Source organism: Haliotis rubra, unplaced genomic scaffold (assembly GCF_003918875.1).
Source record: "Haliotis rubra isolate DU_JTF1 unplaced genomic scaffold, ASM391887v1 Scf2021, whole genome shotgun sequence".
Taxonomy (NCBI): Eukaryota; Metazoa; Mollusca; class Gastropoda; order Lepetellida; family Haliotidae; genus Haliotis; species Haliotis rubra.
Genome location: NW_025766028.1, coordinates 35,722 through 58,129, shown reverse-complemented (window position 1 = coordinate 58,129; position 22,408 = coordinate 35,722). Strand labels below are relative to the sequence as shown.

Below are 22,408 nucleotides of genomic sequence, written 5' to 3'. Positions count from 1 at the left end.
TCAAATAATATCTGAAAGATGAACTATAAATGAAAATGCACTACTTGGACCGATCCACCAAAGGGGAAGGATATCGTTATACCTATCACATGTCATTGAACAGATAGCAGTACTGTGGGAGTATGTATACTGATCTCACCAGGGGAATATTATGGTGATGCAAACAATAGTATTGATGATGATAGTTCTTTTTGCTATTCTGTTTCAATGTAATGACTGGGATTCAGTGCCGTTGGGAATATCCATCTGATATGTGATGCTATGAGTATCTCTTTCAATACCCCCAACGGTATACAGTTACTGTGTGGAAAACTGTCCAAAATGAACATTTACATTCATACCGGACAGAAAAAAAAATTGGGTTATAATATTACTGCCATAATCTTTTATAATGTATTTTTATGTCAAATAGAACTAATGTTTCCTTTTCCCGAATCGTGTGTTTCAGATACTCATGACTGTGAAGACTACGTGCTACGTAATTCTACCTTTCCTTGTCACCGCCATCTTCATCGGATCGATGCTTCTTCCAGATTTTCTCCATTCATACCACAGGTAATTTATAATATGTTCCTACTGATTCCAAATAATATATGTCAACATCGTGTATGGTTTTAAGATATTTGGGCCACTGGATGGTGCATATGTACGTGAAGTATACTTCCATGGGCGTGGATGACCCCTTTGTCTAAGTTGTGGCGAGGGCATGTGTTAAGAGATCTTGATACCAAAGCTAGATTCTGCCTCGAATTTCTAGTTTACATGATGAGTGTATACCAAAGTCCTCTACGACTCTACATGTACGAAAAGCATGGTTTAATACAGATTGTAGACACGCCAGAAATGCGAGGAGAAAGGCAGAGCATTATTTCCGCAATCATCCAACTGTCCATAACTTAAATTTAAAAAACTCAATTCAAGGGCGCTTCGTACCTTCAAACAAAACAAACGGAAATCTTGGAGAAATTATGTCTCCAAAATAAATTCATGCACGCCTATGTCTATGGTGTGGAACATGGTTCAGAGAATAAAAGGCAAAGGTTCAAAATCGGCTGTTCACCAGATGGTGATAATTCAATAACTGACAAATCTAAAATTGCAAATAAAATTGGCGAAACTCTTGCCAAAAATTCATCATCGGCAAATTATGTCCCTGACTTTCAGAGATATCAGAAACAACAGGAAAAAACAAAACTGAATTTCGAATCAAATAACGGTGAAGATTATAATAAAGTGTTTTCATTACATGACCTACATACTGCCCTTGAGCAAGCTCATGACACTGCAGCGGGTGATGACAATAATGAAACACTTACCTGAACCATGTCTGATGACACTTTTATATATATTTGACCAAATATGGACGTCTGGGGAATTTCCTCCTTCATGGCGTAATACCATAGTAACCCCAATACCAAAACCTAGTCGAGATCATGGAGAGGTTGTGAATAATAGATTAACTTGGTATCTTTAAACCAATAAGCTTATATCAAATACCCAATGTGGTTTCAGGGAAAATCGAAAGTACCACTGATCATTTTGTCCGTTTAGGATCCTTTGTTAAAAACGCAACAGTAACTAAACAACATGCAGTATCAATATTCTTTGATCTCGAGAAAGCTTATGATACGACCTGGAAGCATGGCATTTTGAAGGATTTACCTGACTTCGGTTTGAGTGGTCGTTTACCTCTTTTTATATCACAGTTTTTAAGAAACGGGCAATTTCAAGTCCAAGTGGGTTCAATCCTGTCTGACCATTACAATCAAGATCAGGGTGTCCCTCAAGGCAGTATTTTGTCTGTCACTTTATTTAGTATCAAGATCAACAGTTTATCCAAGTCCCTTTAACGATTCAATCGATGGATAATTATTTGTGGATGATTTTAATATGTCTTGTCGGGGTAAAAATATGCATACTACTGAACGGCAATTGCAGTTGTGTTAAAATAAAGTAAATAAATGGTGTCTTGAAGAGGGCTTTAAATTTTCTAGGTCAAAAACTATTTGTCTACACTTTTGTAGAAAATATAAGCCGCATAAAGAACACTTCACAAAATGTAATTTGAAAAATAATGAATAATTTTTCTCTGATGATATATCTATGTATCCGAAATGGGATCCCTATCTTTCGACTTTAGAAAAACGTTAGTAAACCCCACTAAAACCCATCCATTCGTCGTGCAAATGACGTTAGTGCCAAATCAGGGTTTGCACGTGCAGTCGATCACGTGATCTTCGCATCAAAGGTTTCTTCATATGCACGTGTTTGCTTTGGCCTCAAGAATTGAAAAAAACACTTTTAAACCACAGTTCTAACGGTACTTGAAATGCCACGATTGTCAAATGTGCAACGTGAACGTGCGGTTGGCATGTTGCAAGCGGGAAGATCAGTTATTGACGTCGCAAGAGCAATGCAGCCGTCGTACTGTGTATGACTTGCGAGGTCGTCTACAACAAACTGGCATCACTTCTGATAGCCCAAGGTCGGGTCGTCCACGTGTGACGTCACGAGCAGGAGACCGTCAAATCGTCCTACGTCACCTACATGATAGATTTCTGCCAGCTACACGAACCAGGGCTGAGATGTTTAGAGGTCGACTGTCCTCACAGAGACCATTCGAAATCGGTTGCGGACTCCCAATCTCCATTCTCGACGTCTATATCGTGGACCAATATTATCATCAAAGTCAACGTCTGCTGTGGGCCCAACGTCACCTCCGATGGACCCAGAGAAACTGGAATCGAGTCGTCTTTAGCAACGAATCCAGGTTAACCCTCAGATTCGCGGACGGCAGGCATAGTCTGGAGACGACGTCATAAACGGTATGCACAATGTTGTGTAAAGGAAGTCGACAGATTCGGGGGCAGAAGTTGCATGGTGTGGGGTGCTTTCTGTGGGTACAACCATTCCCGACTTCTGGTCATCCGTGGAAACCTCACAGCTGCTGCTTACCGCGACCAGGTGCTCAACCCAGAACTCGTTCCTTTCATGGCGGCTCATGGCCAAGGTGAACAGTTCCAGCATGATAATGCTCGGCCGCATACCGGGCGATGTTGACACGAAATTTCCTTCAAAATGCTGGAATCAACGTCATGGACTGGCCATCGAGGTCCCCTGACCTTAATCCAATAGAGCACGTTTGGGATGCACTTGGGAGAAGGCTTCGTGGTCTAAGGAACCAACCTCAGAATTTGCGGGAACTTGGCGCTGCCTTGCAAGAGCAATTGCACAGAATCCCCAACCACGACTTCACAAGCATCAGGTTGTCGACGAGGAGACGGTGTTTGGCGGTGGTGAATGCGTGGGGCGGCCATACACGATATTGAACAGAGAAATTTCGCATTTTCATTCTTGTGACTTGACATTCTGTATACCCATGTTTTGGAACAGCGGTGTAGCCTAATGGAACTGATTATGGCACTGTCAGTGTATCGAGTACATCTCACAGATCTCAGCAATGAAATAATAACAATTTAACCATCTCACCATCTCTTGTTCTTTTATAGTGCCCTGAAGAACGAATGTGAAGTTGTTTTTTTGACTCAGTATATCTTTAAATGGCACTCCCATCAAAGATGTAACGGAGGCCAAATTCTTGGGTCTAATTTTCGATTCTCATTTAACCTTCTTGCCACACATTAAATCTCTTAAAGCTAAATGCCTGAAGGCACTAGATTTGTTAAAGATTGTTTCAAATTCAAGGTGGGGAGGGGATCAAACTACCCTCCTTCACTTATACAGATCATTGGTGAGATCTAAACTTGATTATCGCTCCGTCGTGTATGGTGGATCCTGCAAAAGCAACATAAAACTACTTGAATCTGTCCACCACCAAGCCCTGAGACTTTGTCTTGAGCATTTCTAAGATGCCTAGCGGTTAGAACAGTCGAAAGAAAACATACATTATCAGACAATAAAGGTATAGTTTTTTGATGACGTAACAGTTGAATGACGTTATCCCGTCACTGCGCCACTCTAGTGTGCCCCCTCGTATTGGAACCATTTTACTTTACGTCACAATGTAAGCGACGTCACGATGCACGTCAGTTGTCATCGCCTCGTACGGCCTTCTACAGTAAACTACTCCGTTGCATCCCGTTTCTTGGTCTGTAGTTGCTTCACGCAGCTAACATCACTGGTGGAAACATTACGTTTATGTTTTACGACGGTTAATATGTTTCAATTCGACTCACACTTTTCAGCGACACGGTAACGTTCCCAATGTTTACGTTCCCACAATGCAATCATGGAATGTCGCTTGACTACTCAGCTTCGTCTGGATGTACTGATCTAAACTTACGTTGGTAGTAGAAATGCGACGTTAATATTGCCCAATATGGTTTACGTTAATGACAGATGTAATTAAAATAATTCAGAGAAGATATTTAATCCGAACATAAACCGTCATCAAACTCTTATCATCTTTTTTTTTTCTGGTAACGTTCGTCTTAACGTAGGAGGACAGACTCATCAATAGAACAGCGCGCCAGTTAGCCCTGTAAGGATTCTTAATTTAGGGCTCCAACACCGTCGTTTGTTTTCTGCCTAAAAATTAATCGTAATTCTGCTTAGAAAGTATTATATTTGGCATCTTAGAAAATAAATGCAGTTTGCTCTACCGCCATGTATAGTGTAATAAAGCACCTCGTACTTTAACTATAATAGTTCAGGGCGAAAGTGTGCAATATTACACTATACATGGTGGTAGAGGGAACTGCATTTCTTAATTATTAATGTTTCCAAGATCTAAGAACAACAGGAGAGGTCAGATTCTAGTCAATTTGTATCTCGCATTTGCACATATCATCGCAGTCCAAAATTCAATCCCCTCACGGGCAAACAGTCTCGCAATCGTAACGACACAGACTTCAACGTTTAACTCGTTCGTGCTGGCTCTGTTAGTGCTACTGACTATAAAGTATGTGCAACATTATGCTGTATCAGAGTACACCATGACTTGGAAATTCGCAAACCACATCGCACTCATATTTTCCGCTCACTTCAAGCATCCGTACACAAGGGAGCTAACTCCAATGTATCAAACTGTCAACAGCTCAAGAAACCTGCCGTTACATATATAATGATATAATATTTTTATTTGCAGATGGGTCTAAAGGTGGTGCCGCAGTAGCTGGGCCACTGTCATTGGATCGAGAACAATATCCTCTCGATTGCCTGATAACAGATCTATTTTCACAGCAGAAGCTAACGCCATATTAACAGACTTAAAATATCTTAATAAACACCCTAAATATAAACAATATGTCATCTTTTCTGACTCTCTTTTGTGCCTTCAGGCTAGTAAAAATCTTTCTTGTAAACATCCACTTTTAATAGAAATTATAGAATTATATAATGATCTTGCTAATGGCCAAAGCGACCTAGCTGAGCTTACTGCCAAGGCAGCATTCAACAAATCTGTGACACCAATTCTTATTCAATACTCTGATTACAAAGCTAGCATTAGAACTTACATCCGTGATCTGATGCAGAAGAAGAGGGACACCCAAGTAGGCAAAAATAAACTACATGAAATAAAACTCTATATTGGTTACACCTACTTTGGTTGTCAGTCCAGATTTGAAGAGGTTATCATACGACGATGTAATCGTATTTTTCGCGCTAAAATGTTTTGCCACACATGATACGTTTACAGTATTCATGAATACCTATTGAAAGGTGAGGATCCTCCGTTTTGCATCCCTTGTGATGAAAGAGTCACAGTTAATAGTGTCTTCCTTGACTGTGTTGAATACTCCATCAGAAGGGATAACTGTTTCAGGTCACGAACTATAAAGGATCTTTTTCAATAATATCAGTTCTCATTTAATTGTTGAATGTTTAAAAGAATTAGATCTGTAAAATGATTTGTAAATAGTTAAATATTTTATGAATGGAAGTTTAAATTAGTAACTTAGATTGTTAGTGGCTGTATCTTCAAGGGAGATTAAAGTACTGTTAGAATTATTGTCCTCCTGAGAGGGTACCTAAGTCCCAAAACTTTCAAAGTATATTTAAACTTACCAACTTTTTTAAAACGTAGTATTTTTGTTATTTTAATTTTGGCAAATTTGTCCTACAATCGCCAGCTGCTGAAGGGATGGTGTAAATCCTGCTAAGGAGGGTTAAAACTATTATCCTAATGAGAGGATACGTAAGTCCCAAAACCATCAAATGAAATGCAAACTTACCAGATGTTGTTTTGTTGTTTTAAAGTATCCCTACAATCGCCTGGATGGTGGTCCATCTAGGGTCCATGCAGGTAGCAAAGGAACTGTAAGTCCCCGAGGTCCCTGGTATGGTGATCAGCCTTCAGTTGCTGGTGATCTATAGCCCGGTTTTATATTGTATTGTTGTATATAGTGATATATTTTTATGTTAGTGTACTAGTTTAAAATTAAGAGCTGTGATATTCCAGTAGTTTTACTGTCCTTCGATGACAGGTTTTTATTTTCTCAGTTGATTGTTTCTTATATTGATATGAATTACATTGTTCTCGTCACGATATGGCTGAGATATTGCCGATGTGATGTTAAATCTTAACTCACTCACTCACTCTAGTTTACAAATCCACATCGATATCCATGACACATCAACCACCTGCAGTATTTAGAACTATCCTACAAGACTGAACAAATGAAACACTGCCCATGTCAGAAAATAACATCCTTTATCATCTAATGGAGGGTGTTATCAGTGCAATAAAGCAATCTGATAAAGTTGGTATCTAAATCTGATAACTATGCAAATTACGTCAATCTACTAACTACTTTCACAAAACTCAATACACGCCATGCGAATCCTACAACGTTAACATTTCATTGATGACATCGAGCTTACATTGTTCCCCCATTTTCAAAATTGGTAATTCTGTAAGAATTGAGGTTCTGGAGAAAACATGAAGCGGAGTAATTCGTTCAAACTGAAGGTATGGATTATGAGACACCACTGAAAGGCAACGTCTAAGGAAGGTACCAACCAAGGATTTCGATCTATCGATCACAATACAGACGACGAATCGATTCCGTTAGCTTTCAGAAACTGATATTGATGAGGTGATTACCCGCAATGAAAAAAGAAACGCAGCTAAGAAAAGCGTGCCCGATTTTGTTGTTCTTTTTAAGACAGAAAGATTTTACTTTAAGTATGAGTTATGTTGTCACTGTATTCGGGACTAGTCACAACCATATGCCGTCGTCATGAACGACTTTCCCTTTGGTGTACCGCTAAGTATTCTTACGCGAATGTTCGATTCTGTTCAAATAAAGTTACGTACGAGTTGCTTCTTTTTAGAGTAATTTTAAGAATGACATTATATGATAAAGAGATTATTAACTTCATGTAATTCCGTATCATTAATATCATACATTAGGAATAAACATGTATTTTGCTCGCCAAAGCCCCGCATAATACAATTTTTATTCCTAATATATGATATTTATGATACGGAAACACACTTGGATAATAAGCACTATATCACTCATTCATTTATCAAAAGTTTAAGCGGGGACGTGAAAAACGTTAAACCATCAAATTAAAGATTCGTTCTTCAAACATTTCAGAGTTGGAGCGATCGAGAAGACCACAAAGTTCGGATACAATGGACACCAATCCAACCAATCCAGGATACGTTACATCATCTACCTCTGTGACGACGGACAAATCTTGTGGAGGATGGGCAGACAGACAACGAGGCATAGCAGCTGCATATCTTCTAGCAATTGTAACAGGACGACGGTTTGGAATCAACATGACCTACCCATCTGATATTAAGCTCTTCTACATCCCGAATATTGTCGACTGGTATATCAGAGAAAGCAAACTTCAGGGTTTAAGTAAGGAATATCTCCGATGGATGGACAATAGAAAGGGGCCTAAAGACGTTAATGGTGACTTCAACGTCAAGCACCCAAGTGATGTCATATTTTTAAGAACAAATATGGATATTATCACACTGATTCAAAAGAGTCCACAATATGGTCATCTATGTTCCAAAATGTTTAGAAACCCCAACCGTGGCAAAGTGTTTCACATAATTTGGCATCTTCTCATGAAGCCTTCTCTTCATTTCGAGGAGCGAATCGATCTGTTTATGAATAAATTACCAAGAACAGATGAATTAGTCTGTGCCCATGTAAGAATGAGGAGAAATCCAACCATTCCAAACGATGGAGCTCAGATCAATTCCTTATCCACTGTCAAACATTTATGGACGTTTCTATCTAAATTCCAAAACGCACGTCGTGTTTTCATTGCTAGTGACTCCATGGATGTACGGAAAAGTGCCAGGAAATATTTTGGCGCCAGAGAAATTGACATTGGGGGATTTGTGCTTCATGTTGACCGACAGGGAAAGAAACCCAATGCAGTTTGGGGCTTTGAGATGGCTCTGCTGGACCAGGCTGTTCTAAGTCGCTGTCAGGTTCTCGTTGTTTCAAAAAGCGGCTTCAGTGTCAGGGCCGCCATGATGTCACACCTGGATCAAGAACTTTATGAGTTCATTAATGGCACGGTTACTCCATATTTTCGACTGAAATCAAAGGTGTTCTAGAAGGCATTTTTTTTCGATTACCTGCAGCTGAAGTTACATTCCAATCATTCCAGTTGTTCTCTGATAAACTGAAGAATATTCCCGATGAAATAATTCCCAAGTACTTTCGCCGTCAGTTCACAATTAAAATAATGTAAAAATAAATAATGCCAAGACTCGACGTAATTTTAAACAAAGTAAATGTCAATCTTGGAAAACCTTGTTATCACAATTAATTCGCGTAGAAATTCTCGCATTTATCATCTTAAAGATGGACACAATATGTTAACAGATACACGTTTGGTGAAACTTTAATTACTCATTCCCCTTCATTCAATAATATTCCAAAGTTTCAGAAATATATAAATCATCAAGAAAAGTTGAAAATTAACTTTCATTCAGCAAATGGTGAAGACTATAATGAAGTATTTTTACTGCAAGAGCTGAATACTGTCTTAGACGAAGCTCATGGTACGACAACAGGAACTGATAATATCCATTATTTACTCCTAAAGCATTTACCCAATGCATGTCTTGAAACACTTGTGAACATGGTTTATCATATTTGGATAACAGGGCACATTCATCCTTCGTGGCGTCATGCCAACGTTGTACCGGCCGGGATCATTCAGATCCATGAATCTATAAACCTATTTCACTCACTAGCTGCGTTTGCAAAACCATGGAGCACATGGTCAATAATAGATAAGTATGGTTTCCAGAAACTAATAATCGTATTACAAACATTCAATGTTGTTTTCGCAAATATAGAAGCACTATTTGCAATGTGGTTCGACTATAATCATTCGTTACAAATTCCATTGTAAATAACCAGTATGCTGTATCAATCGTTTTTGGCCTGGAAAAAGATTATGATTTAACATGGAAACATGTATATTTTAAGATATTTGGACGGCTTTGTTCTGAGAGGTTGTTAGCCTCATTTGATATCACAGTTTTTAGAAGAGAGACGATTTCAAGGTCGTGTTCGATCAACCCTGTCTGACCATTATAATCAGGATCAGGATCAATAATCTCTCAAAAGTATTAAATAACTCAATTGAAGGGTCTTTGCTTGTGGATCATTTCAGTGTCTCATGTCGTAGTAAAAATATGCACACCATCGAGAGACAAATACAGCTGTGTTTAAATAAGATTCATAAATAGTCATTTGAGAATGGTTTTTAAATTTTTACAAATGAAAACCAAATGTACACATCTCTGTTGAAAATATAAACCGTATAAGGATCCCGAACTGTTTCTAGATAGCCCTCCAACTGACGTTATAAAGGAAGCCGCCTTTTGTGATTAATTTTCGACAATCATTTCACCTTTTTACCACATTTCAATTATCTGAAACCAACTGCCTTTTATCCACCATTTAAAGCCGTCTCCAATATCACGGTTTGGAGGGGTTCAAACAACACTCCGTCACTTGTACGGATCACCTTTCCGATCCAAATTGATTACGGCTTGGAGCGTGGAAGCTTGGGGTTCGCGCCTGAGTGGAGCCGCCTCGGGTGCAGATCTTGGTGGTAGTAGCAAATATTCAATATATATCTCACATACCCAGAGGCAATGAAAACGCAGTTGCATTTTCAAAGGTCAACTTTATTAACATTGGAAAATTACAAAGGATTTGATATGTATGTTAGCAAAGTCCAAACACAGTAAAGAATTTCTGACAAACCAGTGTCCACTATTATCAGTTTCAACACATTTACACGTGACTGACTGAACAAGCTGCCAGTACCTGAGCACGAACACAAGCTTGCAAACATCTTGGGATGGAATGACACAAACGACTGATGAAATGATTCGGAATATCATTCAAGTGATTCTGCAGTGCGCCTGTGTGAGCTCAGCAACATTGCGGAGTGGAATCTGCGGATGTCTCACGCGCCTACGAAGTCTACCGGAGGGCCACTGCATGACTTCCTCATTTATGTTCTTTAGGAATTTCCGTGTCAGGATGGCTGTGTGTGGCCGAGCATGGTCATGCTGAAAGGATAGTCGGTTACCACCATGCTCTCTCAAGAAAGGAAGAACTGGCTGGAGAACAGTCACGACGTCAATGTGCCTTGCACAATAACAAACAGTGGACTAAAATCAGCATTTATGGCACCCCAAACCATTACTCCTCCTCGACCAAAACGATCTCACTCAATCACACAAGGTCACACAAAACGTTCACCTTGGAATCGTTAAACACGCTGGCGTCCATCTGGAAAATAGACGTTAAAGCGAGACTCATCAGACAAAAACAAACCAAAACATTCCTCCAGCTGACATTGCCAATGAAACCGCCTGCTGCAGCAGCCCATCCTGTCGTTGAAGTCGTTGATGCTGAGTTAAGATCTGGTAAGGTCGACGTGCCCGTAATCCTGCTGCGGCCAGACGTCGACACACGGTTCGGCTGCTGATGGGTCTCCCTCCTGTGCCAAAAGTGTTGTTGGCAGTCTACGCAGCTGTCTGGAGCCGATGTCGGAGGTGTTTTAACGACGATGTAGCGGTCCTGACGTTCACTGGTCACACGCTGAACACCAGGACGTGACCGGTCCTCCACCCTGCCAGTGACTTATAGCGCCTTATGAGACGACTTACAGTTGATGGATGCACGTTAAAATGCTGTGCGACGTCGGTCTGGGAGTGCCACCTCGCAGCATGACTTGATGTCTCTGATCTTGTGTTAATCAAGGCATGGTTCATATCTGTGGCAATATCAAATCACACTGATTTGATAGGGGACAATAATGGACTGCGTGCATGGAGTATCAAAATGCATGCCATGCACGTGCATGGCAGACTGCCACTTTAATATGTGTTCTGGCATTTCTCTCATGACGTTGTGCACAGAACCAAAGAATGGCAGTAGACCATTATCATGCTAAGGTATGATTTCCATTACCTAATAACTTTCTTTTATTTTATGGGACGATTGTACGATAGAAAATGATGATTGCGTTTTCATTGCCTTTCAGTATATATTCAAAAGACTCCAACCATGTTTATAACTATGTCTTTAGTCCGCCTTATAGTGATATGTACAACAAAATGTCTTGTCTTGTTCCGCCTTTGGGAATAAAAGTAAAATCTTATATTTCTGCTGCTGGTATTAAGTTAGATAATATATCCCCCTTCCGCTTGCTTTCTTCTCCTTCTTGGCACAGGTTGACCTAACTCTGACAACGTTTGATAAAACAGAAAGTAATGAATTACAATTGAAACTCGAATTTAGTCAGTTAAAAAGTAACTATAATACATACAAATTCTTGTTTACAGATGGATCCAAGGATGGTGGCTCCGTGCCACTGTCACTGGATCCAGAACAATATCTTCCAGGTTACCATTTTGTCACAGCAGAAGCTGAAGCAATATTAAGAGCCCTAAAATATATTAAAAATACCCTGATGGGTCTAAAGGTGGTGCCGCAGTAGCTTGTGCCACTGTCATTTGATCCAGAACAATGTTTTTTCGATTGCCTGATAACAGCTCTATTTTCACAGCAGAGCTAACGCCATATTAACAGCCTTAAAATATCTTAATAAACGTCCTAAATATAAGCAGTATATACTCTTTTCAGACTCCCTTTCGTGCCTTCAGGCTATTAAAAATCTCTTATAAACATTCACTTTTACAAGAACTTATTGAATTATATGATGATCTTGCTAATGGCCAATACGACATGGTCCTCTGTTGGTTATCTAGCCACGTTAGAATTTCTGGTAACGCAATGGCCGATTGTGTGCGAAGGCAACACTCAACCATCAGCAATGGATCTTTTAACATTAATTATCATTTCGTTCTTGCATTTTTAAAAGAAATAGAATTGTTGCATTAATTTTGAAATGTGTTTTGTAAATAAATGCATGTTATATCATTGTTAATTTAGATTATCATCTACGACTGTTAGTGGCTGTATCCTTAAGGAAAGTTAAAGTACATTAAAACTATTGTCCTAATGAGAGGATACGTAAGTCCCAAAACCATCAAATGAAATGCAAACTTACCAGATGTTGTTTTTCTGTGTTTTAAAGTATGGCTAAATTTTCCTACAATCGCAAACGGCTGAAGAGATGGTGTAAATCCATCTAGGGTCCATGCAGGTAGCAAAGACACTGTAAGTCCCCGAGGTCCCGCTTATCGTGATCTACCTTCAGTTGTTGGCGATCTATAGCTCTTGTTTTATATAGCATTGTCTTTTTTAATTAAAATGTTTTAGTTTTACATGCTAGTGTTATATTCATATCTGTGATACTCTAGTATTTTTACTGTCCAACGTCGACAGGTTTTACTATTCAGAATGTTTTCATCTGTATTGTATAAATTGTTTTCGTCACGATATGACTGAGACATTGCCGATGTGACGTTAAATATTAAGTCACTCACTCACTCACTCACTCATATACGAAAATATGTAATAGTCATCTGCTTATGTATATAGTGATGACGAGACTAGTTCAAATTGCTGATGGAGAAAGAGATTGAAGCATGCCATCATCATGTAAAATCTGTAAATCTGTGCAAAGTGAATCAACTTTAAGATGTAATAAAAATGCATTTTTTCAGAAATCGTATTTTTATATATTTTTGATCATTGGAAAAACATTAGTAAGATATAATTGATCAAGTAAACATACATATATATTATTTACAGTCGTATATTACACAACCCCGACAGCACTGCGAATATTCTGCTTCGATTTACTTGATTCAAAACAAGAGAAACGTACAGATATTAAAGTAGTGGAGACACAAGTTTGTATCATCGGTTATACTTGTACAGTGGACTCTGTATAATCCGACACTCACTGGGACCGGGCAAAAATGTCGGATTATACAGAGCGTCAGATAATTCAATGTCTCCTTGCTGGTATACTTTTCAAACAGTACCGTACATTGCAACTGACTTATATTATGAAATTGATGCTTAATAGCCATTTACTTGGTAAATAAGTGAAAAATACAAATCCACCTGATTGTGTCAAGGACTGATCAATTTGCAAAGCTCAGCTGTCTTGTAACAGTCTTCCATCCTGACGATAAGTGACTTGAGAAGTTGTCGTCGATACCTTGAATGCCTTGAATGCTCGAATCATCCTGTCCCATTCATCCTGTGCTTGACAAAACAGCTAGCTAGGTCCTCATAGTTGGCCACTCAGCTTGTAAAAACAAAGGTACAGGCGTTCTAATTCTAATTCTAACGCTCCTGATTACCTCCCAATTAGGAATGTTTAAATGATGATAATATGGAAGAACGCTGCCGGGACCCAAAAATATGTCGGAATTCACAGATTGTCAGATAATTCAGATGTCGGATTATACAGAGTCCACTGTATAAGTAAAGACATTAATCTTACAAATACAGTTACTAGTCTTTCCTGACCTCCTAGATGGTGTAGTGGAGAGCCGAAGGTCGCGGGTTCGATCCCCGACCGCGTCATACTAAAAGACATTAAAGTATGGTACTTGTTGTTCCCTGCCTGGCGCTCGGCATTAATGGGCACAACAAGGACTGGTCGGCTCGGAGACAGTATAATGTGTCTGAGTGGGGTATTCATGCTTAACTGCGACATGGTATCTCAGTGAGCCAGCGCTATAAAACCAGCTTAACCCTGGGCTAGTACAAGCAGCCACAAATACACACGCATGCACGTCGTGCGTATCAGCGAAATACTTTTAAATACGAATTTAAACCCAGTTTCACCTCACTAATCTTTCGTGTCGTTTTACTTGCCATTAAAGTTGACCTCCCTCATATGGTGAGTACGCTGCTTCGAACAGTATTTCACCTGACAGAGTATGGTCGAACACCCATTTTAGAAATATTCCTGCAATATCACGGCGAGGGACATCAGAAATGGGCTTAATTTGTGAAATGAACTTAAACGTGAAGGCTACGGTAAAGCTGTCCTAACGCGTAAGCTGTGCAAGACATTTCAGGACTTGAGAGCACAAAACAAACGTGGTTACTACAAGAATGGTGTTCTTGTGGAGACTGGCACTATCCACAATACTGGGATATCTAAGGACGGGTCTGGAGGTAGCAGATCTGTTAACAACGATCACGTCACCAACGTTTCCAGCGTAGGGAGAGACCTCGCCCAGGCAGGTGCCTGTGAAACTAAAGCAGACAAGAAGTTTATTTTTTTTAATATATCAGGTTTTCTAAATAAATCATGGGATAATTAGCTCATAAACTTCATAGCGAATATTTAATTGTCGGACTATGTGTGACATGGACAACTGACTACCCATTTGATGAGATATTTAGTAAATGGTCTACAATCACAGATAATGCTGTTTTTGTAATGGTCGATAAACTTGCATTCGGCCTTGATAGGATCCTCGATAATCTCCAGGGTATACATTCCGATAAATCTCTACTATACCCTGGATGCATCTATGGCTATGATTTTACTACCTCCCTTGGCTGGCTTTTTATCCAATCAGGTGTCTACGCTGGGAGGTTGAGGTACCAATCACAACTTACTTTCACTTCTTTTATCTAACCGTTTAACTTGGCAACATAATTGTTGCAGAGATACTATGAAAGAGGCAGAAAGAGTTCTTGCATATATTTTTAAAGTTTCAGACCTGTCAATTTGTCTGTATGATTCCCCCAAAGATCTGAGTCGCACTTGGAACAAACCTTCGCGGCTGCGACCTATCTTTGTTGACACTGGCAAGCTCGGTTGTAACGGTGGCTTATCTGATGGGCTACTGTGAGAAAGCGGAGCCAGCAAATGGAGGTAATGCAATTATCGGGCCGAACCATAGATACATCCTGGGTACTAGTGGAGATTTATTGCAACGTATACCGTGGAGATTATCGAGGATGCCTTCATAAGGACATTCTAATCTCTAGTGTATAATTATATAAATCCAGTCGGATTCACCTGGTACGGTAACAAACACACAAAGTGTGGTGTTGCTATATTTTGCAACTCTCTCGAAGTGATTAGCATATTTGCATTGGTGAGAACCTCAACGCACGAAGTGAGACTCTATCATATCATGTGCCCCACGGTTAACAACATCAACTTCTTGTTGACATGTGGTGTGTCGCTCTCAAAATGTCAATTCTGAATGGGCAGAGTGGTGAGAATATTGGCGATTTGACCTACATTGGTCCCCCTGGATTTAGTTTTATTGACAAGTTTGGTGTATCAAACAGTCTTTTTCCCATTGTACGCATTTTTAAGCTCTGTCCAGGACTAAATCATCACACCTCCCGGGAACTACCGTTATGTATGGGACATGAAGTTATTGAGTTAAAATTTAAAGTCACATCGGCAGTATTTCAGCCATATCGTAACAATGAAAGTTGTAGATTTGTAAAGGTATACATGAAATAAAAACACACTTATATACTTACCTGTCTGTGAAGGACAGTAAAATAACTAGTCTATCACAGATGTATACACTATTTCTAAGTGTAACGGTACAATCTAAAAATAGGCTATAGATTGCCAACAACTGAAGGTAGATCACCATACTAGGGACCATGGGGACTTACAGTACATATGTTTCCTGCATGGAACCTAGCTGGGTTTGGACCATCCATTCAGTTATATGCAATTTAGACAAATCTAGCCGTAGATTTTAAAAGCACATATATTTCACGATTAAAAAGGATGGTGAGTTTAAATTTACTTTAAATGTTTGGGCACTTATGTATCCTCTCAGGATATGGGACATGGACAAAATGCAAGTGTGTGTAGAGATGATATAGTACTGCTAAAGGTGGCTGACGTTCTTGAACACTGTATTGATGACATTCATGACGCTATAAACCTGTTTACTGATAGTATTTGTAATGCTGCCAACTCTATCAACACACATTTAACAGCCACTCACAGCCATGGTTTGAACCTGAATGTCAGTTCTTTAGATCAGAAAGAGAACGTTACCTCAGAGTCTGCAGGCACTGTCCTGGTGTGGAGGCCTAACTCTGGCTCCTGGTGATCCAGTTTTAGATTGTATTGTTATGAACAGTCACATTTCAATACTTACATACTGGCTTAAGACCTACGCCTGTGATCATCTAGTTATGCTACTGTCCTTTGTTCACAGGTTTTACTTTGAAATGCTATGTTTGAAATTGTATAACTTGATCAAGCCACAATATAGCTGAAATACTGCCGCCGACACTGAAAGAGTGATGCGCACCTAAAAACATATTTAAATGCCAGAAATAGATATATGTATATATTACAAAAGTCATGATAAGAATAAAGTATACGATGATAACATGAGTAATAAATTATTATCCGGCCTACCTAACAGCAAAACATTTTGCTTAACATTTCGAGAGCTATCTCAAGGTATGTCAAGACTTGTACACGATAGATCCATAGAAGAGTGGTCTTGTCACTTTAGAGAACTCTTTCTGTTCTCCAGATGAAGAGGACAATGATGATATTAACATCGACATGGATTCTTATAATTATGATGAAATGACTTCTTTTATATCAGACTCTCCTATCTTACAAGATGAAGTGATAAATGCCATTGAATCTCTAAAATGCGGCAAGTCAGGAGGAAGTGACCCGTTTATAGCTTATTATTATAAGTATGCCTCTGATAGTTTTGTACCTTATCTTACAATACTTTTTGACATAATGTTTGATAACGAAACCTGGTCTGTTGGAATTATTATGCCGTTACACAAAGGTGGTAATGTTAATTGTACATCCAATTACAGGGGTATATCACTTTTAAGTGTATTGAGTAAGCTTATGTTTCAGTAATTAACAAAATATTAACTTACTGGTGTGACTCTACGCTAAGATTGTAGAATCACAAGTGTTTTTTTCGACACGATCACTCCACCATAGACAAAATATTTGATCTTGTGTCGACTGTCCTAAGATATCTTGGAAAGCGTAAAGGTAACTTTAATGGCTTATTCGTTGACTTTGCCAAAACCTTTGGCAGTGTTGACATGTGAAATTATGGTCAGTGCGAAAGAAAAGAGGCGTATCACCTAAAGTGGTTAGCCCCATACAATATATATCACCAGTGACGGCTGGCGTTTAATATAATCAAATGCTCTCAGAAGTGTTTCCTTGCCGCGTGGATGTTCTTCTCAATTTTCATTAGTGAGTTGGCTATTGAGATGTAACAATAGTACAACTTCACCCAGATATCACACAACTGTTTCTTCTATTATTTGCTGACGACAATATTCTTATCTCAGATAGTATCTGAAGGTCTACAAAAGCGTACCAATGCATTGGCTTTGCATAGACTAGGGTTAGATATTAATGTCGACAAAACTAAGGTAATGGTCTTTAAGAAAGTTTGAACTGTATCAGGTAAAGAAAGGTGGTATTTTGACTGACTGACTGACTGAGTTTGGTTTTCGCCGCTTTTAGCAATATTCCAGCATCATCACGGCGGGGGACACCAGGAATGGGCTTTACACATTGTACCCATGTGGGGATTCGAACCAGGGTCTTCGGCGTGACGAGACAACGCTTTAACCACTAGGCTACCCCACCGCCGCGGTGGTATTTTGAAGGTATGACATTAGACTGTGTCTCTTTTATAAATATGTAGGTGTCACTCTTACTCTACCTACTTTACTTTCCCACCCTAAATGTTTCGTATCCGAATTCTCATCTCATCTGAAACTTATTAACGAACAAGACTGGCATAGTCTACTTAAAAAGGGTGACAAAACCTTATCCTACTCCTTTTTTAAAGGCTCTTGTGGTACAGAGCTATACCTTCGTTATGTGAACTATAAAACAAATTAGGGTTCCTATCGCCCAATGTTATTGTCTCTGACATCAGTAAAGTATTGAAACCGGAATCTATACCAATACTGAAAGACATAAAAGACTCTGTTGCGTATGCCACAAGCGTATGTGGAAGACGAGTACCACTGCCTCTTAATATGACCCTCGTATGGCCACTTACGTGAAAATTATATACCCACAAAGTATTACTTACGTCCGTCTTCATCGAAGCTTATTATCCTCATGTCGACCAACCGACTGCACCCTAATTAAGAACCGTGCAATGCATATTTATCATGCAATGTCAGTCTGTGCAACACTAATTCGAAGGTCAATATTTTATCGTATTATAACACTTGTCTGTGCCACGAACACACAAGTAGGTATTTTTCGGCCGATGGCCTGCACTAACGGAACAAAATATTAAATTGAATTGATAAATTGATAAATTCAGTAGAAAGTAAGGGCTTTATGACTGATCAATGCCCTTAAATGCACAACGTCACACGTTTTTGAAATATTTTCGCCTACAGTATATATATATTAGGGCATATACACTCACTTTAGGTTCATATTGGTGCAGTAAAAAACTTATTATACCTTACGACTTGCCTGAAATCGATAATTGAACCTTCGAGGCGACGAGCTTCCAAACAGAGAACACTTGCCAGATATGGAATGTAAACAATTGCTCCTTACATCGAAAACTGTCGTACGCGGTGTTGTCGGTGTTTACCGAACTGGTTTCAATCACAAGTTCTGTGTAGAATATTCGTAAAGAGCGCTCCAAGGGACATATCTCTATGGGGTTTGCTTGAAAATTTGTTTGGCGGGTAGAGGGCGCGAGAGTAGATTCAATGCAACGTTGCATAAATTCATTCGAACTTTTTAATTTAATATTGTAATCTAAATATGTATTTTCCTTTTGGAATAAATTATATGGTAGCTTCCATGAAGACTGATAGTTAGAATTATTGCGAGAGAAATGCAATATTTATTTTTAGAGAAGTGCGGTGTGATATAGTGCCTTTAACTAGATCATATATTATTTTGTATTCATGTGTATTTTGTAGCTCACGTAGACATGCCGTAGTTTTAGTATGCTTAGAGTGACAGATACATAATATTGTATTTTTACAGTCATGTACATATTAGTTTTCAGTCATTTAACAATTTTATGAATGCTTGTATATTTACAATTGCATTACCGTTGCAGGTATGCCATTTCTTGATGAATGTTTGATCGATTGATTTTATTAATGAGAGAAAGGATAGTGTATATGTGAATGTAAGTATGAATGTGCTATTGGTTTGAACTGGTTACATTATATCCTAGGTATACTGGATCATGTGTTGTTTCATGGTGATGTAAATATCAGAAATTAAGTTCTCAGCCCTGTAACCAGTGTCCTTGACTTATTGACCACCAAACACTAACCCGGTTACACTTAGTAACAACGATTTCCATTGACGTAAATATCTCGGATGAATAATTTTGAATTTGGAAACTTGCCAGAAGTGGAAGGGGAGCTGAACTACAGGGTGGTGTGGTTGGTATTTGTTTCTATGTGTTTTAGTGTTAGTTTCCACTGAACTCTGGAGCACCATTCTGTGTTGTTGGTAGTAGGACATGTTCGGGCGTTTCTGTTTCGCTGCAGTGTGTACACATGCCCGTTTGGTGTTTATTTTTTCATTTTATGCTGATGGGAATTTGATTTTATGTGGCCTTCTTTGTAATTTTGTTATCGCCTTGCCGATATTTTTTTTATTGATAATAAACTTGTAGTATCTGAGATTTTTTTAGTAGATGTTTTCCTTTAGAATTTGAATCATGCCATTTACTGTACCAGTTTGGCCACATTTGAACTCTACTGACTACGTTGTGTAGATTATTGTCCTTTCATTTATTAGTTTAGATTGCTTTCTATGTTTTTGTTTTTATTGTTTCTAGCCCGCCGAGTGAGTCTGTCAATGGTTTTACAGTACTTTAATCTCTATTGCGCATACATCCTTTGTAAAGACAAATGATGTTTGAAACGAAAAATATATTTCGTTCATCTACAAATAAATGTAAGTTAATATGATGTATAGTTGTATTCATCAAGTGATGTTACTTCGGGATGCATTTTATTCTGTAGTATAAGATCGATTTACGTCAGTTCGATTATAATGTAATCCCATGTAACACAATGGAATCACAATCTGATTACCTACTCGTGAACCGAATTGAAAAACAGAAACTATTTGTTTAAAGTGCACATTTGTATGGGTTTATAACAGTGGATAGTGAGTGTTACGGGACGTTTGCTTTACCCAAAGAAGACTTCCTTCTCTCAATGGAGCGTCCACAGCAATAACAGTCACCCGAGGCTATAGTTATGGTAAGAAAAACAATACAATTAGTTAGACACTGTGTCGTAGAAGTGAGAGAGTGAGTTTAGTTTTACGCTGTACTCAGCAATCTTCCAGCTATATGGCGGCGGACTGTAAATATTCGAGTTTGGACCAGACAACCCAATGATCAACAGCATGAACATCGTCCTACGCAATTGGGAACCGATGACATGTGTCAACCAAGTCAGCGAGACTGACCACCCGATACCGTTAGTCTTGTGTCGTAGAAACAAGAAACAACCTTGATGAAATGTACTTTTACTGATGTGAACATATTAGGCAGACAGATGTGGCCTTTCACAGATGAACGGTTTCTCGCTGGTTCTGAGAGCTTCGTATAAGGTGAACCTCTCTGGCGTCTTGTTGTTAATAGCCAAGCGGTAGTCGGTGTCGTTGGGAGCGTGCTTAGGAAAGCCTGTATACCATTGTATATTGGTGGCAGTAGTCCCGTCCACCCACTGCCAGGTGTTGTGGTAGTAGCCTCCCGCCCAGAACCACGATATTGTATCAGCAGCTGAAGGAGGGCAAAATGACAGCGATCAACAGTGGCAAGACATACCCGTCATGTTGTATGAAAACTCTGATATCATGAGGAGTGAGTTTAGTTTTATGCCGCACTCAGCAATATTCCAGCTATATGGCGGCGGTTAGTAAGTACATCGAGTCTGGACCAGGCAATCCAGTGATCAACATCATGAGCATCGATCTACGATGACATGAGTCAACCATGTCGTGGAGACTGACCACCCCGATCCCGTTACTCGCTTCTTACGATAAGCATGGGTTACTGAAGATCAGTTCTAACCTGGATCTTCACGGGTCTGATAAAGTTTTCCACAAACAAAATCATTATTTTTCAAGATGATAGCGAATAAAACAATGCCACTGTTTTAAATGTTTATAAAATACCCCGAGATGGTATATTGACTGACATTGTCAGTTTGGATAACTAGGGATTTCAAGCTTTCGAAAGATACTAAACACATCTTGCTTTCCCTTCGATAGACCTACAAATTTTAATTTGCTTACTCGCTAGCTGAGGATCGCCACTGGTATAAAACGCCATGTCTACTTACGAGCGTGCTTTTGAAGGAACTGGTATTCCTCAGGGGTGTTGAAAGACACAAGATCTGCCGACATCTTCTGGCATGCATCACTAGCGTCGTGCCACGTCAGGTTTTTCACAGTGAAAACTGGTAACATCTCGTGGGAGACTTCACAAAGTTACGGGGACAACCTATAGAGCAGAACAAGCCACCACCGTGCGATTAATTTGACTTCACAACACGGAGGAATGACTTGGTGGTGGTTCAAGGGAATCAAGATATATTGTCAGTACTACACCACACACACCTCGTGTCGCTGTTGACTTAGAACCCCAGTTTAATGTCATGGTCCTCCAGATCTCTTTGGTTGAAATAGATAGACGTGTATGCCAACATCACCAAACACTACAGGCACAACTGTCGAATTAAACCTGGTCAGTCCATTGCAAATTCTAGTGAGTGAGTTTAGTTTTACGCCGCACTCAGCAATATTCCAGCTATATGGCGGCGGTCTGTAAATAATCGAGTCTGGACCAGACAATCCAGTGATCAACAGCATGGGCATCGATCTGCGCAATTGGGAACCGATGACATATGTCAACCAACTCAGCGAGCCTGACCACCCAATCCCTTTCGTCGCCTCTTACGACAAGCATGGGTTACTGAAGGCTCATTCTAACCCGGACCTT

General features: G+C 39.3%; 2 protein-coding genes across 2 annotated transcripts; one reads left to right on the top strand and one right to left on the bottom strand.

Annotated features, from left to right (window-relative positions):
• Positions 1–454: 454 nt before the first annotated feature.
• LOC124275784 lies at positions 455–10,208 on the top strand. Its single transcript, XM_046711451.1, has 2 exons — positions 455–555; positions 7,566–10,208. The coding sequence occupies exon 2, from the start codon at positions 7,604–7,606 to the stop codon at positions 8,552–8,554; it is 951 nt and encodes a 316-aa protein (XP_046567407.1). The 5' UTR covers positions 455–555; positions 7,566–7,603; the 3' UTR covers positions 8,555–10,208.
• Positions 10,209–20,915: 10,707 nt separating this feature from the next.
• On the bottom strand, positions 20,916–21,903 carry LOC124275783 (CD209 antigen-like protein D). The gene is made up of 2 exons (XM_046711449.1): positions 21,750–21,903; positions 20,916–21,187 (listed from the first exon to the last, which is right to left on the bottom strand). Exons 1-2 carry the CDS (start codon positions 21,874–21,876, stop codon positions 20,949–20,951), a joined length of 366 nt encoding a protein of 121 aa, XP_046567405.1. The 5' UTR covers positions 21,877–21,903; the 3' UTR covers positions 20,916–20,948.
• Between the last annotated feature and the right edge of the window lie 505 nt (positions 21,904–22,408).